At 41.3% G+C, this 26385-nt stretch overlaps 1 protein-coding gene and 1 long non-coding RNA gene across 2 annotated transcripts; both read left to right on the forward strand.

The window, feature by feature from the left end:
* The first annotated feature begins 5531 nt into the window (after positions 1–5531).
* Positions 5532–11262, forward strand: LOC136435477 (uncharacterized). The gene is made up of 2 exons (XR_010755854.1): positions 5532–7579; positions 8255–11262. It is a non-coding gene; the product is annotated as an uncharacterized lncRNA (long non-coding RNA).
* A 1872-nt stretch (positions 11263–13134) lies between these two features.
* Positions 13135–22636, forward strand: LOC136435479 (sugar phosphate exchanger 3-like). The gene is made up of 17 exons (XM_066429021.1): positions 13135–13254; positions 13599–13713; positions 14312–14404; positions 14803–14834; positions 15051–15102; positions 15685–15830; positions 16393–16489; positions 17188–17272; positions 17627–17695; positions 18018–18136; positions 18562–18703; positions 19265–19366; positions 20050–20097; positions 20635–20786; positions 20966–21037; positions 21621–21766; positions 22175–22636. The coding sequence occupies exons 1-17, from the start codon at positions 13169–13171 to the stop codon at positions 22176–22178; spliced, it is 1560 nt and encodes a 519-aa protein (XP_066285118.1). The 5' UTR covers positions 13135–13168; the 3' UTR covers positions 22179–22636.
* The last annotated feature ends 3749 nt before the right edge of the window (positions 22637–26385 follow it).

Genomic DNA, 26385 nt, shown 5'->3' on the forward strand with positions numbered 1-26385 from the left:
ACAAACATTTTACATACTGTACTAGTATACAGGAAAGTTCTCAAAAAAATCTACCCGACCAAGCGGAAAAATTGCATCATTATTTACCCTACCATTGCACGAAAAGCGAATTCTAGGATGTGAAAAATTTACAGCATGTTTACAAGAAAGTTTACGCTATACTAGAACAAAAAATATAAAGTTTCTACGGAAAATCCAACTCTCAATTCAGGCGATTTGGTGGAAACATGGCGGCCTTTGTTTTACAACATCTATCGGCAAGCGGAAATGGCGTCGGTCTTTGTTTACTCTACCGTCAGTTGCACGAAAATGGCACAAAAGTTACAAATTCAAGAATGTGAGAAATCAAAAGACGTTTACAAGAAAGTTTACGCTGTACTACGATAAAAACAGAATCAAATTTGTACGTAAAAATCGAAGACTTGATTCAAGCTATTTAGATCAACATTTGACGGAGGTCTGTGTCCTACGGACTTTTGTTTTAACATTTGGAATCATGCTATAATCAGCCCAACGCAGAAACAAGATAATCTCTACGAAGTCTATAGTAGCCGGCCCGCCGTAAATGACACAACATTAGAGACCTTAGAACACAATTTCAAGGTTAAAAACTTCGGATCACATTTGAAGTTGAAAAGTGCGTTTACATAACCTGTGGCGCATAATGTTTTATCAAGTCATCACGTATGAGGTAAGATAACTTCTCCAACCTTCTTCCCGAAACATAGTCTTGTCTGAGAACCATTATTTTTCGTAGACGTTGAAAGGTGCTGTTACGAACTCTGTCCATCTTGAAGGCTTTCGTACAGTAAACAGAAGCATACATCGAACGTGAGGACGTAAACAGAACGTCTGACTTGTGACGTCTTGGAATGGAACCGTTACATTCGAAGTTCGAACGTACACAACTGTGCGTTGCCTTGGCAATGTGACGTCGGCGACATTCACATGTAGTTGCAATGTCATTGTACGTTTCAAAGAACCATCTTTATGGAAAGGGAAAGGCTAACCCTAATAAGAAAAACGGTGGGGCCATGAAAGCTCTTCACTGAATGCTTTGCCGTATGTGACTATGTATCGGTAACTGTAATTATAGTTATGCTTGCGTCGATTCTATGTACGCGTTTTTTACGTCGACCTTCTGAGCGCTAACTCATCTCAACGCGAACTTGTTTAATTACATGTTACACTGACTGTCGATAAACTCAACACGTACTACTAGTAATGACAAGACACACTTCTTCTTCAAGAATGAAATAAAGATCTATTGAAAAAACATGCAACACTTCACCGGTAACAAATCATACAAACATTCTACATACTGTACTAGTATACAGGAAAGTTCTCAAGAAAATCTACCCGACCAAGCGGAAAAATTGCATCATTATTTACCCTACCATTGCACGAAAAGCGAATTCTAGGATGTGAAAAATTTACAGCATGTTTACAAGAAAGTTTACGCTATACTAGAACAAAAAATATAAAGTTTCTACGGAAAATCCAACTCTCAATTCAGGCGATTTGGTGGAAACATGGCGGCCTTTGTTTTACAACATCTATCGGCAAGCGGAAAATGGCGTCGGTCTTTGTTTACTCTACCGTCAGTTGCACGAAAATGGCACAAAAGTTACAAATTCAAGAATGTGAGAAATCAAAAGACGTTTACAAGAAAGTTTACGCTGTACTACGATAAAAACAGAATCAAATTTGTACGTAAAAATCGAAGACTTGATTCAAGCTATTTAGATCAACATTTGACGGAGGTCTGTGTCCTACGGACTTTTGTTTTAACATTTGGAATCATGCTATAATCAGCCCAACGCAGAAACAAGATAATCTCTACGAAGTCTATAGTAGCCGGCCCGCCGTAAATGACACAACATTAGAGACCTTAGAACACAATTTCAAGGTTAAAAACTTCGGATCACATTTGAAGTTGAAAAGTGCGTTTACATAACCTGTGGCGCATAATGTTTTATCAAGTCATCACGTATGAGGTAAGATAACTTCTCCAACCTTCTTCCCGAAACATAGTCTTGTCTGAGAACCATTATTTTTCGTAGACGTTGAAAGGTGCTGTTACGAACTCTGTCCATCTTGAAGGCTTTCGTACAGTAAACAGAAGCATACATCGAACGTGAGGACGTAAACAGAACGTCTGACTTGTGACGTCTTGGAATGGAACCGTTACATTCGAAGTTCGAACGTACACAACTGTGCGTTGCCTTGGCAATGTGACGTCGGCGACATTCACATGTAGTTGCAATGTCATTGTACGTTTCAAAGAACCATCTTTATGGAAAGGGAAAGGCTAACCCTAATAAGAAAAACGGTGGGGCCATGAAAGCTCTTCACTGAATGCTTTGCCGTATGTGACTATGTATCGGTAACTGTAATTATAGTTATGCTTGCGTCGATTCTATGTACGCGTTTTTTACGTCGACCTTCTGAGCGCTAACTCATCTCAACGCGAACTTGTTTAATTACATGTTACACTGACTGTCGATAAACTCAACACGTACTACTAGTAATGACAAGACACACTTCTTCTTCAAGAATGAAATAAAGATCTATTGAAAAAACATGCAACACTTCACCGGTAACAAATCATACAAACATTTTACATACTGTACTAGTATACAGGAAAGTTCTCAAAAAAATCTACCCGACCAAGCGGAAAAATTGCATCATTATTTACCCTACCATTGCACGAAAAGCGAATTCTAGGATGTGAAAAATTTACAGCATGTTTACAAGAAAGTTTACGCTATACTAGAACAAAAAATATAAAGTTTCTACGGAAAATCCAACTCTCAATTCAGGCGATTTGGTGGAAACATGGCGGCCTTTGTTTTACAACATCTATCGGCAAGCGGAAATGGCGTCGGTCTTTGTTTACTCTACCGTCAGTTGCACGAAAATGGCACAAAAGCTACAAATTCAAGAATGTGAGAAATCAAAAGACGTTTACAAGAAAGTTTACGCTGTACTACAATAAAAACAGAATCAAATTTGTACGTAAAAATCGAAGACTTGACTCAAGCTATTTAGATCAACATTTGACGGAGGTCTGTGTCCTACGGACTTTTGTTTTAACATTTGGAATCATGCTGTAATCGGCCCAACGCAGAAACAAGATAACCTGTACGAAGTCTATAGTAGCCGGCCCGCCGTAAATGACACAACATTAGAGACCTGAGAACACAATTTCAAGGTTAAAAACTTCGGATCACATTTGAAGTTGAAAAGTGCGGTTGCATAACCTGTGGCGCATAATGTTTTATCAAGTCATCACGTATGATGTAAGATAACTTCTCCAACCTTCTTCCCGAAACATAGTCTTGTCTGAGAACCATTTTTCGTAGACGTTGAAAGCTGCTAGCGCTGTTACGAACTCTGTCCATCTTGGAGGCTTTCGTACAGTAAACAGAAGCATACATCGAGCGAGAGGACGTAAACAGAACGTCTGACTTGTGACGTCGGAATGGAACCGTTACATTCGAAGTTCGAACGTACACAACTGTGCGTTGCCTTGGCGACATTCACATGTAGTTGCAATGTCATTGTACGTTTCAAAGAACCATCTTAATGGAAAGGGAAAGGCTAACCCTAATAAGAAAAACGGTGGGGCCATGAAAGCTTTTCACTGAATGCATGCTCCTTCTCTAGTTGTAATGCTTCCAAATTTGAAAAACATTACTGTATGATTTGTTTACATGTGTACAACGTTGGTTTGCAGCCTATGTTGTTCACAATGATATCTTGCATACTGGACTGATGTTCTTATTTTACAAGTTGGTGAAAATATGGAGAACAGCAATTTCTTATAACTGCCATTGATCATGCTAGTTTCACATTGTTAGGCAGTAATGGACAAACTTGTCTGTAAAATCAAATATACTCATAATTCTGCTCTTTTTTCAGATCAAGTACAACCTTAAACATGTTTTGAAGGTACAATTATGTCAATGTATGGTGCATCAATAGTTCTAATCCATATTATCTCTGAATGGAGGACACTTCGTCTTCCACTGCTTCCAAAAAAGAAGTCGAACCCAAAAAGGCACAGATTGTAACCACTTGTCAGCAATGTTAACTTACGCTATCTGTATACTTTTTCTTGTGAATTGTTTCATGTTACAATTAGCCCTCAGACAAGAACTTGTCGAAGTAGAACGCAATTTAAAAATGGACAGTGAGAATTACCATATCTTAGGCTTTATTTGTGTGACAATCAATACGGCTAGGCAGCCTTTACAAATATACGAGTAGATGAAGGTTAGACGTCCAGGTAATAACATGCACAAGATAACAGTAACTCAAGCAACTGGATAGATTTTGAAAATGGTTATATGTTTTTTTTCAGTCACTAACGAAAGGTAGTAGATGCTACCTGAAACATCTGACTGTTTTGAAATTCTATCCAGTTGCTTGAGTAACTGTTATCTTGTGTATGTTTTACAAAGCGTGGTGGAAATGTCTAAATGTACTTGTACTACAACGTGCTTAAGTCTAGGGAAGGCACATTGTTCTGTGGAGGCATGTTTCACAGCTAACTGATCACACAATTGCAACAAAACTTTAGTCTCCTTTACACTATTGACATTATTGCTGAAACTTGTCACGCCCTTGTTGTGGAATACATACGGCGTTGGGCAGTATGAATCGATTATGAATATGTGATCTTATACTAACGCCGTTATCTGATTTTTTTTAACAAGAAAATGCACACCTTTGACCAACTGGTATTTTACTATAAAACTGCGCATGCTCACTCACCAAATCGAAATTAGATGTACGTTAAGTAACGTTCTTGATAAGTGGTGCGTCTAAATGACGGCATATACTAATAAGTGTTTTATTGGTGACGTTAGTAACAACAATAGTCATTTCTTACGTTGTGAAATTGAATAACACGGGTAGAGATGGCGTGAGTAAAAGTGACTATTCTTCTGTCACAAAATCTACGACCATTTCACATAACATGTCGCCGACACGAGACCCCACAAATGCTCCCACCACAGGAATCGGAATCGCCCCTTGCCCGACCATGGCACCATAGTGCGAACCTGTCATCGAGCATCCACTCTTAACCGCTGCTTGCACAACTTTCCCAACGAATTCCTTTCCTGATATCTTTCCCTTCTTATACTTTTCATATTCCGAAGACACACGAGAAGAAAACGTGTATACTTCCTCTGCAATGTCCCAGGCCCACCCCAGATATTCGAGTATATCTTCTACAGCATTCCACAAGCGATGCAGTGTTCCCTTCCCTACATCGTCAGCCACCTCGCCAAATCCCTTTGTTTTCTTGAAGTCATCAGCGTTGACGTAGGTGAAAATCAGTCCAATAACGATCAGAAACACCAGTGACATGGGTTTGGCCATTGTTGCCTATTTGCTTTCCTTTTGGCGGAGGAGAGAGTGTTCTGTGAGGGCGAAAAAGTAATCCTAACATTAGCCATGTGTATGTAGTTTACTATCCACACTGCGCAATTATCGGATCATCCTAATATAAGTTATGGGACAGAGCCGAAGTCGCGCGGAGAGAACCTAGTCCCTGCAGATGGGCAGTTCTAAACACGGGTGGGTGGGTGGGTGTAAAAAACACGTCCAGTGCCGTCTCCCCAGTCCCATCCCCATAATCTTCCTTGCCACAACCTACAGGTCGGCTCTCCCCTTGCTCTTCGGTGTTGCGGATGTCTCCGAATAAAGAAGGGCCGTGTGGACAGGCACACCTGCCTTATATAGAGTTATTTAAATTAGGATATTATGGCTGACCAATCATGGCGCAGTGTGAATAGTTTACTATCCACACTGCGCAATTATCGGATCATCCTAATATAAGTTATGGGACAGAGCCTCCGTCGCGCTATCCCTCTTCCAAGTCCCCGCGAAGGGTACACCTTAACCTTTCACATACTTCCACCTGGAAGTTTATCCCCACACTCATTACTCCCCCATACTAATCCCCAGACTATCTCTTAAAATGGTTCAGTAGGTTAAACTAAGCTCGCTTATTACTGAAAACCATGAGCTAATGAATTAAAAGACGACACAAAGGCGTATTTGGTCAAGTGACCAAAAAACATGAATTTTATTATCTATCTTTTATTTCGACCTCAACCGTCTTCCAGCTGATACCCTACCCATATCTGGGGGAGGGGTAGGATCGCCACATGTAAAGGTAAGCTCAAATACCTCAGCACATCTCATCACTGCCAAACTACAGCCTACATTTCTATTTGCTTTTCACTTTGGAGACCAGAAAGCTTTATCCAATCCCGGCAACAGATTGTCTCCTCCATGTAGCTCCACCGTCTGCTTCACCTCTGTCTCGCTTGGATTTCACACGGCACATGGGGTCACGTCGGTGAACCCGGCATAAGATATCTCGTACAACCTGTATACCCACCTGACCGTTACTCATAATTCGTTTACCGGTCCACAATACTAACATTATAGTGCATTAAACTGCTCCCATGTATCTGCAACAACCTGTTATAATACCCATACATATCACACAACAAATGTTCGAAGAACTTTCTGCTTGGCTCCAACAACTGGTTATCCTGCCTTCAACCAAAATCCACGGCTTTGTAACAAACTTTGATACGCTTGACGACGAATACCAGCCACATACAAGAGCATCAGATTAGCGATCTATTCCGTACGATCGCAAATGTTTTCCATCCGCCCTAACTGCGGTTAAAACACCATTCAATACACAGAAATACTGCACAAAGTTTAATTCCCCGCACCTGGAGTTATCAACACGCTGGTTAACACGTCCAACAGATTAATTCAGCACTAACGTCACCCAACATAGCAATACGGCCAAATGTCTTCTTTATACCACAATACAAACCGGAGAAATATATATATATATATATATATATATCGCACGATCTGCACTTGCACATTAAACCATCACTTACCCCACTTACACGCACCATCTACTGTGTCAAATTTCCCAACAGGGATTTTACTACCTGTACCTAATTATCGACTTTCCATCTCTCTCTGTGTGTACATGTGCTCCGTGTACTCATACACATGTTGTTAAGCATCGTCTATTACATACATTTCGCCTCCAACCCACTTTTGCATTGCCTAGGCTACCTCCGGTTTCGCGGAATTGTGGACGACTCCCTGTATATGATGTCGTTCAAGACCAAACTCCGCTTCTTGGCCCCCAGTTGCCTTCCCGCATTTCTTGTCTGACTTTCCAGTGCCGCGGCGCCCTACAGCGACACGGAAACAGCACGGTGCCATGAATGCACTCCCAGCCAAATAACGTCATCTGCACTTATAGTCTAAAGCCACGCCATGGCTATCTGCTCACTCAACGACGTATCGATCATTGTAAAAATGCACAACCATCACCCTTGCCAGTTCACATTTGCCTCGAGCTTTGTCCTAAACGACTCTCGCACGTACATTGTGGGCCCCCCTACGACTCTGATGCCAACTAACCCATGTCGCCATCGAGCTTTGTTCCTAGTCTCCAAGCAGACCTACGGGTTGGCAAAGACCGTATCCAACAGGCAGAAGGAGTTTTCATAGCCAACCCAAGGTCTGCTACAACTCAAACAGGGTGGAGCATTTCTATTCAATAAAGGTGCCGCTGCCCTCCTCGTTGTAATGCTAACAGCCGTACGAATGTCCGGGGTACTAATCTTTTTATGACCAAGCCCAGTCACCCGCGCACGTCCCAGTGGGAGGTTCGCGCCTTGGTTGAGCCTAGTAAAAAGCTCTCACAATAGCAGTTTCTTTCACCCATCGGCGATGTTTGTGGCATCATGGAAAACCGTTCTTACAAAAACATTCGTAGACAATGTTAACTGTTTCGGGTTCAAGCCACTATTACTAGAGATTAACTGCAAGATTCCACGTGACCACATGGCGGGAATTGCCCTTACAGTTCCGACGTAACTGGTCAAAATTGATCGCATTTTGTGACGATTGAAGCAGTTTTGGTAGCGATCTTCGTAACAGATTGATTTTGACAAAGAGACCAAGTCTTTTCTGTTGGCAACATTTAGTTTATTTTTCCTGGGGAGTTTAATTTTCGCGGTACAGCCCTGCCCAAATGAACGGCCTCAGTCGCGGCCTGGAGGTGTCAGCCCGGCATGGCGCCGCACGCCCGTGCGGACAGAGAGTAATAAACTCACTTACAGAAGCACAGTTTGATTAGGTAACAATTAGATGTTAATACCCTTTGTTCAGACCGACTTGTTCCAGACCTTAGATTGCACTATAGGCTCCTTCTTCCAGTTGGATACGGTCTTTGCAATCTATTGGGTCTGGTTGGAGACTACTTTGTTCCCACCTCCGCGATGTTTTCCTAGAAAAAGCACATTGCTGCACAACTTTTCTGCACTGCTGGAATGTCAGGCCTTGTCTGTTTTGTCCTGCGTGCCTGACATACTCGCCATGTCTAAAATCAAAAGACATTTATGACACCCCTAAAAACGCCCTGAGCAAACACTTGTCATCATGTCGTGACGTCCAGTTTGTACGTTCCACGTGCACTTCGTCCGTGCTTAGTCCCACGATTGAGGAGAAATTCGCCCACTCTTTGCACTCACTATGCCATGTCGCAACTGATTCTGGACTCGCGAAAACCCATTCCGCCTTCTGGTAACGTCTAATGGGCGCGGCCAACGCTGCACGTCGTTAGCACGTGGCATTCTTACCACACACTCTGTGCGCTCACTGTGTCAGGTTGCAACTTCTGGACTTCACACCCCGCGCATAGATCCACTTAACCCTTGTTAACGTCTAATGGACAAGACCCACGTGCACGCCGTCACCCCGAGGAGGTCCCGCCGCACACTCTGTGTGCTCACCGTGCCAGTTTGCAAGTACTGGACTTCACGCCTCGCGCGAAGACCCAAACTTCGCCCTTGGTATCATCTAATGGACATGACTTACGTGCATGTCGTTACACGTGGAGTTTTGTTACCGCACACCCCCGTGCGCTCACTGTGCCAGGTTTCAAGTTCTGATCTTCAATCCCCGCGCGAAGACTCCCATCCGCTTTATAATGACGCCTAATGTTCACGTCCACTGTACATCTCCTTACTGCATGGACACCTCACCCTTTACTGCAACAAATTTTCCACACCCCAGGTGTACCGGACCTCGTCAGACTTGCTCCGCCGGTTCGACATGTCTGATATCAAAAATTTCCGGGACACTCCTTGCCAACTCGTCGTGGCGCCCGGTGTACACGTCCCGTGTGCACTCCATTCTTCACTACGCTCGGCCTCACCGTGACTGATCATGCTTGTGCGCTCACTGTATCAAACTTACCGACTGCAAATTCCGGTCTTCACGCCCAGCGCGAAGCCACAACAGCCCCTAATGTAACGCCGACTGAACACGTCCAAACGTGTCTCTCGCTACCACATGGAAGCCTCGTCCTAGCTCCTCATAACTCGGACCACATGTGAATTTGTATATTCGCACACTCTTTCCGTATACTTGCCACTAAAGCTCTGCAAAGTCCGGCACCTCATAAGCTCGGACCACATATGAATTTTCATATTCGCACACTCTTTCAGTGTACTCGCCCCCAGGGCTCTGCAATTATGTCCTGCTCCTCCTAAGAACGGACCACATGCGAATTTGCATATTCGCACACTCTCTCAGTGTATTTGCCCCCAGGGCTCAGCAATGTCCTAGCTCCTCATAAGCGCGGACCACATGTGAATTTGCATGTTCGTACACTCTCTCAGTGTACTTGCCCCCAGGGCTCTGCAATGTCCTAGCTCCTCATAAGCGCGGACCACATGTGAATTTGCATGTTCAGGCGTACACTCTCTCAGTGTACTTGCCCCCAGGGCTCAGCAATGTCCTGCTCCTCATAAGCGCGGACCACATGTAAATTGTATATTCCTACACTCTCTCGGTGTACTTGCCCCCAGGGCTCTGCAATGTCCTGCTCCTCATAAGCGCGGACCCCATGTAAATTTGCATATTCGCACACCCTCTCAGTGTACTTGCCACTAAAGGCTTCCAAATTTTGGCTCACGCGCTCGTCGCGAGAGCCCACAATTTACATACAACAGAACTACAGTATGCGCCACGTGCAATGAAATGCACGAGCGCTCCTGAACACACACCTGACAATTTACATATGAGAACCCGGCACTACCATTATCACAAAATGGCGCATCCGGCAAACAAGAGACACAAACAATTTGCATATGAATCCTCACTACTAACAATACCGGTGATACCAGCTTAACCACGAAGAACAAAAACAAAAGTCTGAGTGACCGCTGTACCAGGTTACCAGCAACAACGACGAAATTCAACAACTTCAAATCATACACCACACTCAAGTGCACGTTTAAACAGGTAACCCACGGTCAACCGCGCGAAAATCAGAAAATGCCAGCGAGACAAACTGCATCGCTTACTGCCTGAGCTAGCCCCGCCGTTCGAGGCTGTCTGTTCCGTTGGACCTGATCGGTCTGATCTTGCCTCCCTGGCTGCTGGATCTGCTGGGCTGCGTGTTGTTGTTGCTGCCCCGTGGTGACCGTCGACTGGATCCGTCCCTCGCTGCCTTGCCCGGGTTGGTATACTAATATCAACAACAAGAAATATGTCAAGACAAGTTCCTTAATCAACTTCCCCCAACCCGAGCAAGCCTCCGCCACGCGAAGCAGATCGGCTAAGTCGTGGAGCGCTTTGGGAAAACCTGCCCGAGTCGCCATCCCTGAGCCGAGCTCGAACGCTGGAGAAATCCCACCCGACATACAAAACCCCAAACACAACAAAATGTGACCGAACAAAAGAACAGACAACACGGCGCCCCACGTGCAAACATCTCTCTGCGAATTACCATTACACACGCGGGAGGCCTAAACCACGCCAAATGTCAACTAAAAAAACACTAGGTACACAACATGTTACCCTCTGCGGACCCCAAACCTTTCTGGAGCAGCTTAGAAACTGACACAGCTAAATCCGCACGTAACGTCTTCTCCACGTTATCTGCTTGCTGGGCTGCTTGCTGCTGCTGCTCCGTGGTGGCCTCGCTCCGTCCCTCGTTGCCTTGCCCGGGTTGGCATACTAATAATAACAGCAAGAAACACGTCAGGACAAGTTCCTCAATCAACTTCCCCCAACCCGAGCAAGCCTCCGCCACGCGAAGCAGATCGGCTAAGTCGTGGAGCGCTTTGGGAAAACCTGCCCGAGTCGCCCTCCCTGAGCCGAGCTCGAACACTGGAGAAATCCCACCCGACATACAAAACCCCAAACACAACAAAATGTGACCGAACAAAAGAACAGACAACACGGCGCCCCACGTGCAAACATCTCTCTGCGAATTACCATTACACACGCGGGAGGCCTAAACCACGCCAAATCTCAACTAAAAAACCACTAGGTACACAAAATGTTACCCTCAGCAACACCCCAAACCTTTCCGGAGCAGCTTAGAAGCTGAAACAGCTAGTCAGCTAGTTCCACACGTCACGTCTTCGCCACGTTGTCTTCACGAGCGGACATAGGCCTGCCTGCTCCTCACGGTGTTGGGGACGTCTCCGAATAAAGAAGGGCCGTGTGGACAGGCACACCTGCCTTATATAGAGTTATTTAAATTAGGATATTATGGCTGACCAATCATGGCGCAGTGTGAATAGAGTGGAGTAGAGTAGAGTACATGTGAGCTGGTCGTGATCGTGGGGTATGCTGCCATACAATGCATCACAATTACTTTTATTTGCGTATTCGTAGTACTTTCCTTTAGTACTTTAAAGGACGGCAAGCATATATATAAAACGGCCATCGAACACTTTTGTTTGTTTGTTTGTTTGTTTGTTTGTTTGTTTGTGCCTTTATTTATTCTCGAAATATGCTCTAATCGGCCTTTGGGGCCGCTTTTCATAGAGGTCGAGATGAGGGGATGTCAAGGGGTCAACATAACAAACCATAAATAACTAAAAGTTTGGTCAAACAAGGTGAATCGAAATTATAACAATAGTACAAAGAATAAATAAATAGTGAATACACAAAATATCAAATAATAATTCGTCAAGTCATTAATCGATAAGTCGATAATCGTTCATATTTTGACTAGAACTGTAGAAGACACAGCCTACTCCGTTCAGATACTTATCGGTACAATGAGTCACATGATCGGAATGATTAGTCATAGTTCAAAGCAAAGGTGATGTCAGCAAACACGTCCCACATATTTGAAGACTTACATCACAAAGGATAGAGACTTAAGCAGACAGTTGAGTTATTCGGGCCAACGAAGTGGGTGCGGCTCTCCTAAGACGTGTATGAAAACACTCATTGAACATAAGCGGCCCGACAAATTGTTATCACAACAGATTCCGTTTCATTTTAAGAAAAAGGTTGCCTTATAACGGCAGATTGAAATATCAGTGGATGAAGAAGAATGATCAGATCGAAACCATTGATTGAATTGGTGTGTAACGTAAGTCCTACTTGGGGTTCGGGGCACACCCAGCTGCAGAGGCGACCAGTAACATAATTAACGTTATACAATACCTTATTCCAACATAGAGTGGGTAATATAGCATCAAATACGTAGCACATGGCTATGTAGACAAAATCTGAAGAGGTAAAACGAAATCGATCATACAAGAAGTAAATGTACCTTTCAGATTCTGGAAGTTTAGAGGCCTGCACAAGTTCAGCCAACATATGACGTTACATGAGACGGCACTGGTAGCTTGATAAACCGGTTTTGTTGGCCAGGCTTGTAATTTGTTTGCAAACTTAGCTCAGGGGATTGCCGATGGTTTCGGTGAGTCACAAGCTGCTGGATAGGTGTTTTGCCAGTTTCATAAGGCCACAGCAAGTAAATTCTAGGGGTGACATCCCCTGCAGACGCCAAATTTAAGGCCGCTGAGATGGCGCAAAAAAATACAAGATGGGTAAAAAACAAGATAGCTAAATTTCGAAAGTAGACACCATAAACGTTGTGAAGAGAATTTGAAGCGCAGCCAACAAGTTTTTATTCCTGTATTGAAAAAGTGCACAAACACTTAGTGGTAGACAGGGTAAGTGGTAACGTTATCACTTTGGCAACTAGTACACCTTACATCTACTTGTAGATTACCCTGACGCTTGTCACAGCTAAGGTTACTCGAGGTGACTGACCTTTATACCTTTCAAGATGGCGTCGATCGGTCGAATGTGGAGACAGCTGAAGACAAAATACAGCATTTACCACGTCTTTGTCTTCTTGCTGACCTTCTTCAGGTATGTAAGTGACAGAATATGGGCTGTAGGTACGGAAGACGGACTAAAATGTTGAAAACTACCTTGTGAATTGAGTAGTAGATCGCATGAAGGGCATGGTGGGGGGGGGGGGTGCGAGGCTTATCCATGTACAACATTATGCTTCTTTTGGGCTGAATAGCAATACATTGTATATTGTGTATGCTAAGACAAGTCGCTGCATATGATATGTCTACCTAAACAGAAAATTACCACCCATTGAAATGACTTAAGTCTCTCTAGCGCCTGAGTGAGCTGTTACAAAAATTAATGATGTTGTTATCGTCAAGGAAATCTAACTCAAATTGTGTATTCTCATATTACAGCTATGCATTCTTCCACGCTACGAGAAAAACCTTCAGTAACATCAAGACCACCATCTCGTCTGAGTGGACTCCCCAGTTCTGTAATGCCACTGAGCCATGTCTCCGGCCAGAGAAGGTAGGACTTGTATCAGCCGATGGAACCAGCCGATTCCTACCTGGCCGAAGAAACTCTACTCTACTCTACTCTGTATCAAAAACTTGTTATGATCACTGATCGAGCTTTGTACATAGGTCTATTCTAGATGCTTTTTTTCTACCTGACCACGTATGTCCATCTGCCAAGAAATTGGCAATTACATGTACTGACATGCATTGGGTCAAATCAGGCTGTAGTGTAAGGTTTGGACCATCGCACACCGGGGCATGCCCCTACTATTTTTCACCACCCACATTGTAAGCTACAAACAGTACAGCATGATACTATTCCCTCAGGCTTTACTCCCTATACTCTTTATCTATATGTGTGATCTGCCCACCCCACTCTTGGACTTGAAGGAGAATAAGTGGGTTCATGGTTCCAACCGCACATGAACAAGGTCAAAGGTTAAAGCCCCAAACTGGTGAAAAGTTCTTGTATGGACCATTTAATACATGTCCAGACATGTTTTTGTTTTTATGTCTCACTCTCAGGTGTCTTCACCTTTGACATATTACCACAATGCATGTGCATGCAGTTTGAACCATAAACCCACCTATAAGGACAATCATTACAGATCTGGATGGGCCACCACCTGTTTGACTCCAGTAGTGATGCTGAACCCTTCCTGGGCTGGCTGGACTCCACCTTTCTCATCTCCTATGCAGTGGTAAGTTAATATCTTAATACATTGAGTTGTAATGCTGCACTGTACAATATTATCAATATCGTTTCAAAAAGACTCAGCTTTGAATTTGGTTTTTGTTTTGATGATTTCGTATACTTACATGTATGCAGTAAGGTTTTCAAGAGTGATGGGTTTTCTGTTGTCCTAGACTAGAAGTAGAATTAAGGCATCGATCTAGGATGTAGTTTACTTTTTGGTCCTGTTATGAGTCAATGACAATGTTTTCAAACAAAGACCCAAAAATGACACTTTTTTATGTCAAGATAGTATATAATGTGAATTATACGTAGTTGGTAAGACCCAGTTTCAAGATATATTTTTTCATCAGGTAGCTTTGCTGTCAACACATTCTTCTTGATCATCCTTCTTTTGTTTTGTAGGGTTTGTACATCAGTGGCATTCTTGGAGACAGGTGAGAGATGGGACTTTCTTTCTTTTGTGGTTGGTCCTTAGATTGAGTTGAAAATGCAGACAGCTGAAAATGTTTATTAAGAGAATTTTGAACACATTAGTAACAACAATAAACAATTGACAGAGATATTTATATGAGTTCCTATTGATTGTATGATGAATAACTGTAGGATTGCAATGTGCAGTTGTAACTAATGACTTCACTCTTATATAACAGGTTTGACATGAGGAAGGTGCTATCTCTGGGAATGTGTCTGTCTGCTGTTGTAGTAAGTATAATGGACTTAAACATTCCGTGTGCTACTTGCATCACACTAGTACGTCAATGGAGGTTTTGTATTGAGTGCTTGTAACATATATTGCTACTGTGACATGTGAGACCACTGGACACCCAATTTTTATTCGAAAGCACATTTGTGTTAGTCATTCCTTTCTTTGCCATTGGTTTCCAGATTACTGGTTTAAAGGCAACCCAAGCAATATTAGGACCCAAAATTCGGTTTTGAAAGTCAATTTATTTAGTAATTTCTATACGTGATTAGTTCAAACAACACTATCACAATGTATAGCGACATCCATGATGCAAAAATATGACTTCCTTGTAATGTGAGAACTCACTAAAAGTCGTCGCCAGAGGTTTTGTAGGCTTGCGAAACTAAGGGGATCATCATAAGGCATGTTTTTGCATGATTTTAAGATGCTCAAAGTATGAAGTTATAACACAAATGTGCTAGACAGTGTTAGTAAATGTCACTAAAAATACAATAAAGATTTCAGCATTTTTTTTGTTTCCATTTTTTGGTCCCTAATATTGCTTTGGTTGCCTTTAACTAATGCCCTTGTTATTTCAGGTGTTTGTGTTCGGGTGCCTGACAGAGTGGGTCCATCTCTACAGCCAGCCGTTCTACATCATCCTGTTTGTACTGAACGGACTGCTACAGTCCACGGCATGGCCGTGTGTGGTCGCCATCATGGGGAACTGGTTTGGGAAATCAACGTAAGGACGCCCTCTTTTATCTTGCAGTGGGACCTGTACTGTCAGAAATTAAGATTCTAAGTTAACAAGATATCATAAACTTTTACTGCTACATGATTAAGTCTACAGCAAACTCAGTCTTCATACATCAAGATACATTGTCAATGTAGTTGTTGTCTATGTTTACATGTATGCCATTGTTTATTGTCTGTTATGTTTACTTGACTTTGATGGTTATGCTCCTGTCACACTGTTAACAAGCTTCAACCATATTTTTTGATCACTAGAAGGTCGCCAAATTATAAATTGCAAGAGACTTGAGCATATTTTTCACCTGAATATCTACCCCAACCCATTGGACGGGGACGTGCAAACATTGGCCAATCTCCATAAGTCATGTGATGATTGAGAGAACACTGGATGTATTACTGCCAAAAATATCATTTAGAGCTTGCAGACTTGTCAGCCAATCGATTTTCATTGTGTGTCACAGGTGCATTAGGACTAGTCTTTTTAAATGGAGGAGACTCCTTTATTGTTTGTGTTATAACTTGTAACCACTCTTGTGTGTCCTGACCTGCAGACGAGGCCTTGTCCTGGGTGCTTGGTCAGCCTGTGCCTCTGTGGGCAACATCATTGGAGCCTTGCTGGTGTCACAGGTTCTAGACTATGGTTATGAGGTAGGATGTGAGTCAATGGAAGATTCACCACTGTAATTTTATGTTATTTTATTGAAATTACTAGCCTGGGTGCCATCCTATTTCTACCAGGGCTCCTACACTCACTTTAGGGTAGCGAGTGTAGGAGCCCTGGTAGAAATAGGATAGCACCCATGCCAGGCTATGAAATTACAACACAGCAATACACAGGTCACTCAGGCAGCGTTGCTGATGTTGGGTGCCATCAAATAACATACAGTAGAACACTTACAGTCATATATGAAATAACGCCATGTTGCAAAACATTCATAATATGAATAATCAATCAAAGAATATCAAGTTTACATGTAAGCCTGTATATTTCAGTCTTTGTTGTGATAGTCTATTTCTTGGGTGAATTTGTACACACAACTTCTTTGATAATGTCATGTACATGATGTGTACTTAAGATTAGTTTTACTGATATCCCTGCATAGTGGTATATCTTTTGATTCAGTGGTGTTGATTATTTCTGTGTGCCTTAGTTACAAATACAATTAACACTGTCAAGTGTCATGGTAGGATTCTAATAAAATATAGGACACTCAAAGAGTACACCAAATATCAGCCATTATACAACAAACAAGAGGAAAAGCCTCATGCACACAGGTCATCTGGTTGGCCTCTACAAATCCATTGTATCCTCCAGTCCTGTAATGTTGCCTGTCCTTTCATTCCAGTATGCCTTTTTGGTGACGTCAGCTGTCCTTTTTGCTGGAGGAATTATAAATTTTTTCGGCCTTGTGCCTTCTCCAAAGGATGTTGGTTAGTGATATTGTTCATATTTTCACACTTTTTCGTATCATATGACTGACAGGTTGTTGGCACATGTACATGTATTTGATAATATCTCTGTCCATTTCCAACCCTGTTCCTGTCGTCAGACTTTTAAGTGGTTTATATACTGTAAATCTTGAAATGGTTGTGTTTTTAGCAGTTTTTGCGCAAAATGAAAATGCCGCAAAATAGTGTTTTTGTGCTACAGTATTATTTCAATTGTGAACTTACATATAGAACACAATGAAAACATCACTCTACTCCTACAACAAAATTGAATACCTACAAAAGTAAATGAGTATACAGTAACTCTTGATACAGTGTGGCTGTTGTGATTCCCAGGTCTCCCAGAACCAGAGGATGGAGATGATGATGATGACAGTGTGAGCAGTGGTGATGAGGATGAGACAGGTATATATTTAATACCAGTCTACTGTCAGCTCTATTAATGGTGTAATAATAGCTCTTTGTGTAATAATCTTCTCTAATCAGGAAATTTGTCATTCAGTGTAAATGCACTCATCCATGTGTAGAGAGATAATAGCTATAGATAAAACGTTGTGTAATAATCTACTCACAAAAATATACTAGCTAATAAAAGCTTGTTGGTGACCAATTTGAATGGTTTTACCCTCCTGTCAGATGTACACATGTATACTACTAGTCTGTTCCCAATGGCTTGGCAAGAACTACATTATAAGCATTGATGCGTATGTTTTACTTTTTTCTCCAGGTGTCACAGCCAGAACCCCACTTGTGCAGAGTGACACTGACTCGCCTGTAACCTTCACTCAGACACGCCCTCAGGCCATCAGCTTCTTCCAGGCAGTCTGCCTACCTGGGGTCATACCTGTGAGTACATCAGGAGGCTGGGATGTCTTGTTTCTTAGGAGGAGCTGAAAAATGCCTTTGTGCCTGAGGCATCGCCAAAAAGGATAGAATCCCCTTATGCCTGTGATGTGTTGTATTCTCTGTTTCTGGTGTCATGATAAACAGGAATTTTTCTCTCTTATGTTAATTTGAAGAAGTCAAAAGATTCTTTTTCTGGCTTTTGGAATTGTAGGAAAGAGAATATATTAGCCCTATTTATTAGACATTGCTTACAACTCCTAGTAGTACATGTCCCTTCAAGAAAAATGTGTTTAACTTTGTGTTTTTCATAAATCCTATGAGTATCACTGGGAGTTGTTATTGATGGATCAATGGTTATCTGTCAAATTTATCTTAAAGTTGTGTATTTGTGTTGAATCATTTATGAAATGCTTTGTCTGTTCCAGTACTCCCTGTCCTATGCCTGTCTGAAGCTGGTGAACTATTCCTTCTTCTTCTGGCTGCCGTTCTACCTGCACTCCCAGTACGGCTGGAAGGAGACGGTCGCTGACGAGATATCCATCTACTACGATGTGGGCGGCATTATAGGTGACAAACATGTCACAATTTTGAGAGAATAAAAGAATCATTGCAAACTTGTGCTGCAGGTTTTCATGAATATTGTTCAGAGCAAATGGTACATGACTCAGAACATACAAGCCAACCATCCTGACTGTCCATCACAATTATCAGTTCAACCAATGATAGCTTGGAATTAAGCAGTTTGACCAATGAGAGGGTGGTTGCATGTCTGTCAAATAATTGCATTTTACATCTATACTGTAAATCTTGTTTCTTTCACTGTAACTTTATGTTCACTGTTTTCACGGTCACCTCTGTACCATGGACTTATCATCACCATGAAAAAAACTGCTGTTATTATTTATGATTCCTTCACACAGCCGTTCTGTTAAACTTGCTGCCACCGTGAAGTTTAAGTTCAGTGAAAATGTCTATTTTCCTTACACCGTGAAATTTTGCTACCGTAAATATAAAGTGAATTACAGTATTTTGCATTTCTATGTTTCGATGGAGGTGGGTGGGCTATGGGATTGGTCTATTAATGTGACTGCTGTCAGATCATTTAATGTACCATTTTTTGTCCCACAGGAGGCATGATTGGCGGCTATCTGTCGGACCGTATGAAGAAGCGAGCCCCCACAGTAGTGACTATGCTGTTACTGGCCCTCCCCTCCCTCTGGGGTTACAGTGGTAGGTGCACTATGGATCACTCTTACATAGTTTAAACCACCCCGCAACATCCAAGATGTCATTGACATTGAAAACAAGTTTCCAAAATATGTTCATCAAAACCTTGACCAGAAATGTGAAATACTAAGTATTGTATCATATATTTGAATTTGATCTTATTACTTGCTGTTGCAGTTATATGATAGCTGTAAAAGAACGGATGTAATCGATACCCAATAATGTAGTTTTCACAGCTACACATTCAAGTACTTTATCCTGTTTTCACAGTGTAGCAGGCCAGAATGTACCCCTGGCCAGTTTATACCCGGGTAAATTCTGGCCAGGGGTATATTGTAAATGCATTTAAGTTTGCGAGGTTTTTATTTCCCGCTAAGGTGAAAATGGAGTGTTGGCAGTGGTTTCAATTTCGTGGTAGTGCTATAGTCACATACTGCTACAGTATTGGACAAAAATGTTCGCTGTGGTTTTAAGCTCACGGTGAAACGGTCGCCAAACATAAAACCACTGCGAACATTTCTGCATTTACAGTATTCTGGGATGCCACACCTTTACAGGTACATGATTTGATCTATATTTCATAGTCAGTTATAGAAATGAACATGATTAAGGTACTTTATAATGATCACTATACAGTACCAGAGGTTTCTAGAAAAAAGGCTCAACCCTCTAAAATCCTTTTTCAGCTTCCCCAAACAATAAGACCATCAATGCTGTTCTCATGGCTGTGGCTGGTAAGTACATATGAATGTCCACAGTGGACATAAATACTGTAGGTCTAGGTTTTTGCCAAGTCAAATTTTCATCCATCAGTAATTTTGATTGTGTAAGAACCATAGAAAGAAAGACATAGTATTACATAATTTCCATATTTGCTATTTGAACAAGAAAATTTATGTGTCTTAGCTCACTTTTTATTTTATTTGAGGTCCTGTGGACCAAAGAAAACTTTGTGTGTTTCATTTCCCAAGTTTTTTTATTGGAAGCCCTGCTAAACCGAAGCAAACTTCAAGGTTTCTACCCTGGCTAAATTGGCACTTTGACTTTCCGTTGTTTTCTCATTATTGAATTAAGAAAGAACTGTTGTTGTATTGAATATTGATAGCTGGGCATTAAAGAACTCTAAATATGATATGTTTAGAATTCTTCCATGCCCTGCTATCAATATTCCGTGCAAGTACACCTCTTTCTTAATTCATTAATAGAAAACAATGGAAAGTCAAAATGCCAATTTAGCCAGGGTAGAAACTTAAATGTGATTTTCGTCACAGGGTTCTTCATTGGTGGTCCTGCTAACCTGATCAGTTCCGCCATCTCGGCCGACCTTGGGAGGCAGGACCTAATCAAGGGCAACAGTGAAGCCCTGTCCACAGTCACAGGCATCGTGGACGGGACGGGCAGTGTGGGGGCGTCTATAGGGCAGGTGGGACCTCACACACAAGTCCACATGAGTTGCGTCTGAACTATGTTTTTTGGTTCAGGTTAAGTTTCTAGCTGAAAAAGTAATTTCTTTGGTTGAGTGACTAGGCTGTTTATCAGTGGGTCAAAGTAGAAAACAACTTCTTCCCCGCAAACTTAGTCTAAGTCTTCGTCCTTCCCCAGATTCTGGTTCCTCTGCTTCACAAGCAGTTACATCTGGACTGGCACTGGGTCTTCTACTTCTTTATGCTGATGGTGAGTTTCAATAAACCACTCTGACCTGTAAGTTTTGTCTGTTAATTGCCAAGTTTCACTAGAATGTTGCCACTCCGTTTGCCACATCAGGTCAAATTAAAGCACTTTAACAATTTTAGGAAGGATATGTTGGGAGGGTTACTTGCGTTCAACTACAAACAATCTACATCTATAAGCAGCAACACCTGTGCTGCAGTGCAATGTGAACCAGTCAGAATTGCCCTGAGGAAGGTGACAGATGGTCGCGGAAACGTTGGTTGATTAAGTCACTTGGTTGTGTACAAAGACTCTTTTTATTAAGTGACTTACCAACCTGATGAAACTAATGACGGGGTCTTGTTGTGTGTGTGCAGACATTGATGACTTTGGGCCCCCTGGTATGTGTCAATGAAACTGCATTGGCGTTTTTGTCAAAATCTTCTAAGGAGAATAACTGAAGAAAGGAACAACAAATTTTCAGTTTCATTATGCAAATAGGGACTAAATTTGCATAAGCAATGAGGATTATCTATATTTCTTTATTAAGTGACATACCAACCTGACGGGGTAAAACTATTGACGGGGTCTTGTTGTGTGTGTGCAGACGTTGATGACTGTGGTGTGTATCCTGCCCATGCTGGTGAGGGAGGTGCGCAGCATGAAGTGTTTCCTGAACTACCAGCTGAGACGACAGGCTGCAGCCCTGGTCCAGGACACACACAGGACAGACAGACAGCACTCTCTTAACAGGTACCTGCAACATTCGCACCTGCAGGGGTACCTGCTAGCCTGGAATCCAGTCTTCTTAGGCTGCTGTTAGCAGGGTCGCAACCATTTGAAGTGGACTAAATCTAACAAGACTAGATTTCAGGCTAGGAACAACAACATACAGGGATAGAAACATAATAAAACATAGACTTGTAAAGTTATAAATGCACTTCATGAATATATCCTAAGAAAAACACAGAATATGCTTAAACCATCTTAGTCGCTTCTTTCTTTGTCACTTTTCCCACCTGTCAGATTTGGTATAACCGCCATTAACATGTATCTGCCCGGGCTTACATATATCTTATATTTTTATTACATCTGTTTTCCACACCAGTCCTGTCAGTCAGTGAAGTAATTATATTAACTGTGTTTGTCTTCTCTTTTCAGTTGAACCTGGCTGCCTCTAGAAGAAAGATAAAGTGCAATTTCAAGGAACCTTCCAATGTGGAAAAAAACATTTCATTGTATATAAATGTTTTTTTTCTAACTTCTGTATCTGTAGGCTGTAGTATCTGTATCTATATAGCCGGTATAACCGCCATTCGGCGTAACACACCAACTTGCCAACTGCTGACCATCCCTGAGTCAGGGACCCTCGCAGCAGTATAATCAAACATTAGACACTACTACAAGTATCTCAATGTTATGAAATGCAGCTATGTTTCTCTCATATATAATGTCAGCAGCTAATTACAATGTAACATAAGAAAATGAATTTGTCTACACATAAGAAGAGAGAAAGCGTACCTGAATAAAGCATAGCATAGTTTTCTCAGTATTTACATGATATCTTAATGCATTTAGCCCTTGTTGGGCATGAATATGCAATAAACTTCATTGTCATTGTCATTATAGAATATGAATATAACTTTTCATAGCAAAGATGAGGTATTGGTTCTCCTTAAATTTTGTTTATAAATCCGCTGCATTTCATAATAGGACTCTCAAACATCTGACATATGTAACTGAACAAGAGAGAGGTATCAATAGATATCAATAATGCAAATAGCTACCTAATTTGCATAATCAATTAGAAAAGGCTAAAATATCAAACTGGAATAACTCAATAAGGGGTTGACGGATCGTCATGATATTTTGTATACAGCGGGAGTGATGATTGAGTGATGATTGACAACATCGTATGATAAATATGCAAATTAATAGCTAATTCGCATAATGCATTCCCATTATAGGACTCTTAAACATGTGACATAGGTAACTGAGAAAGAGAGGCATATCAATAAATATCAATTATGCAAATTAATACCTAATTTACATAATTGATGTTAAAATACTATAACTGCATCATGGTAAATGATTAGGATTTCATTCTTGCAGCATTTAGAAGTTAAGTAGACATTAAGTAGACATTATCAGACATAAATCATGCAAATGAGGGCCTCATTTACATAGTTTATGAGGAAATGCTACAATAGCCTTCTTTGCTAAGATAAGACTTTCATACTTTGTTATCCATAGTGTTGAGTTGTTACGCTGTCATGATCATCCTCAGTCATTTACTCGGTGGTTTATTCGGCGCATGCATGTGTGTGTGTGTGTGTGTGTGTGTGTGTGTGTGCGTGCGTGTGTGTGTGCATGTGTGTGTGTGCATGTGTGTGTGCATGCATGCAAGTGTGTGAGTGTGTGTGTGCACGTGTGTGTGTGAGAGAATGTGTATGTGTTTGCGTGTGAGATCAACTGAAAGCTTGCAGTTCGTGGCCAGAACTTTATTTGCAGTAGTGGACTTTTCATGGTCAGGAACATTACCATATGAATGAAAACTAATTATAAGCACACAGGTAGAAAAGAAGTCAGCATTGCTATTGATGAACAGATGAAGGGAATATTCGTGCCTGGTTTTAAGTTTTTTTCTGGTTTTTCTTAATGTTTCACTTTGTGTCAGGCCTGTCCAGTATTTGATATCATCCTCACATCTATTCCGTTACCTCTTCCTTCCTCCCTGAACGGTTCCTTGTATGATAGTTTTAGCTGGTCCCAATGTAATCCATAGTCATAGATATTGTGTCACTGTCAGTTTTCAATGTTTCCTAAACTCAATGCAATGATAGCAGTTTTGGTGTAGCCTCCTGTACGTCTGGACTGTTATCAGCCTGCATTTACACCATCTCTCGCTGGGTGGGGGCGGTAATTGCCGGGCCGGCCGCCAGGAGCGCGATTTAGACTTAGGCAAGTCTGTGATCATTACCTTCACCGAGAAGGTTATGTTTTGGGTAGCGTTTGTATGTGTGTATGTAAATGACCAGCATAACTCAAGAAGACTTGGACAACTTCTGTCATTTTGTAGAAAAGATGATCAACTGGTATCATTTGTAATCGATGAGAAACACTCATGATGCGTCAGTCAAAAATCATTTGCCGAAGGTATGAGGTCGTGGAACTCTAGTTGTATACTCCATAGTACTTGATGAAAAATTCTGGAAGACACTCGTGGGGTTTTGAAACTGTCCTTTATTCTGAATCCAACGAAGGAATTATAAAAAAAATAGAGAATAGGCAGTGCTGATCTTACTTCGGACATATAATCATATACATCATAAACATACTGGGGTCCAATCCTCTGAATTTACATGCAATATTGACTCTCGAAGAGTGGACATGCCTGTACATTTATGAAATATTTAATACGCACAAAGCTACCTTTGCTATACGTCAAACATGTGCAAACAAAGGCCCTGTTAAAGGCAGAGTGAACATATAGTCTGATATTTTAATCTTTTAACCCAACCATCTACATGTATACTACATGTAATAACATTTCATCACATGTGTAAATGCACTACAGAGAATTCAAGCCAACCTCTTTATCTTAAATATATGCGTGACATTTGCAATCATAGATGCAAACTGGACTTCCCCCAAATTCCTTACCCACTCAATTTCGTGTGGTAGAGTTAAATGTTGAGTAACTTCCCCTCTAAGACAACTAATCACATTGGCTTGCCAATTCCTGTAGCAGACAAGCAAATTTTCTGGGGTAACTACAGGCAAGCAGAATACATCTGTGAGGGAGGGTTAGAATGAAAATCATAGTAGATAGGATAAAGCTTTCAACAAGTTAACAATCCTGAAAACTAGAAACCATCTTATACCAGCACACACAATTGAAGATCACATCCATACTTTCAGATGAAGGTCTTTTGCACTATCTGGTTACAAATGTAAATCATCTAATGTCAGTAACAACTAAACATAGTAAGAACTTTTGGCTTTGGCTATACTAACAACAGTTCCATGAAGGCAGTGTGTGCAGTAAAAAAAAAAATCAGTCCTTTATATTTTCAAGTTTATGATCAATCTTATCAAAGACAAAGCAAATGTTGCAATAAAGATCTCGGGTTAGTTGCCCATTCATCAAAGGAATTCACTGCCAGCAGTGGTGAACATTCTGTGCATGACATCATCACGAAGTCACATGATCATGCCCATATAAGGCAAGTCTAAGGATGTGCTGCCAGGTGAGGCTGACATACATACAGCCATGTCGCCAATCTTTGCACAACTTAAAGAATTTAGCACACATCTTAGTAATATCACATAAGGCACTACACTGAAGGTACAGAACATATAGGTACCATACAAAACATTCCGTTTGAACAAGAACATCATACTGAAGAGGGTGCATACATCTCCAGTTTATACATGTTATATACTATAATGTTTGAATCTAATCTTTTTGGTAAGATGATTTCAAAATTTTTAAAAATCATTACTTTGTATGTTTTGATAACCATAAGGCACTTTCTACTCATTGCACTTTGATTTGATTTTTGTTCACAGTTTCCACATAATTTGTATCCATTTCACAAAGGCCTCAGTTACAAACAATATCTATTTTTTCAAGGCATTTTTTCGAGTCATCATTGTCAACAAATAACAATGAATATTCAGTCCGCTACAAAAAATAACTGGCAAATTATTTTTGAGCAACGCTGCTATAATTGAGAAACACAGACACAGTCAAACCTGTACAAGTGATCATCTCTACATAAAGACTACCTGGCCAATGTGAACACTTTTTTGGTGGTCCGTTAGTTAATTTTCCCCATTTACAGAAGCATCAAGAATCATGTCTCTCGTGATCACCTGTCTACATAGACCAGATTTCATCAGTCCCCTGGGTGGTCTTCTTGGGCAGTTTTGACTGTGCCGGCAAAAACGAGTGTTGACAAGTGACACAATTTAGGTCCAATACTTGATAATAGAGAGTATGACAAAATTAGTCATACTGTCCAATGATGATTGTCTTGGTCTAAAACAGCCCTATGAAGAATAGCAACATATCCAACAATGATTGCAGATTAAAACATCATAAAGTAGGTTACAAAAACAATAAATTCAACTCAATCTTTACTTACATGCAATGACAATTCAATGGCATCTCTTGTATAATTCATCACAAGCAACTGTACATTTTAACAGCAGATGATATCACAAAACATTGATAAGAAATATAACATGCTATATGATGGCAAACGCTACAAACAAAGACATTCCTAAACAATGTTACATACTCTGGCTATCATATACCTTCATTTTCAGGCAAAAAAAAGCTTGATGGAAAAATGACAAAGCTGATA

This window comes from Branchiostoma lanceolatum, chromosome 5, assembly GCF_035083965.1.
Source record: "Branchiostoma lanceolatum isolate klBraLanc5 chromosome 5, klBraLanc5.hap2, whole genome shotgun sequence".
Taxonomy (NCBI): domain Eukaryota; kingdom Metazoa; phylum Chordata; class Leptocardii; order Amphioxiformes; family Branchiostomatidae; genus Branchiostoma; species Branchiostoma lanceolatum.

Coding starts and splice junctions, on each gene's coding strand:
- LOC136435479 (XM_066429021.1), top strand. CDS start 13,169: ATGGCGTCGATCGGTCGAATGTGGAGACAGCTGAAGACAAAATACAGC. Junction 16,490..17,187: donor TTCTAGACTATGGTTATGAG/GTAGGATGTGAG, acceptor CTTTCATTCCAG/TATGCCTTTTTGGTGACGTC. Junction 18,137..18,561: donor GCCTACCTGGGGTCATACCT/GTGAGTACATCA, acceptor TGTCTGTTCCAG/TACTCCCTGTCCTATGCCTG.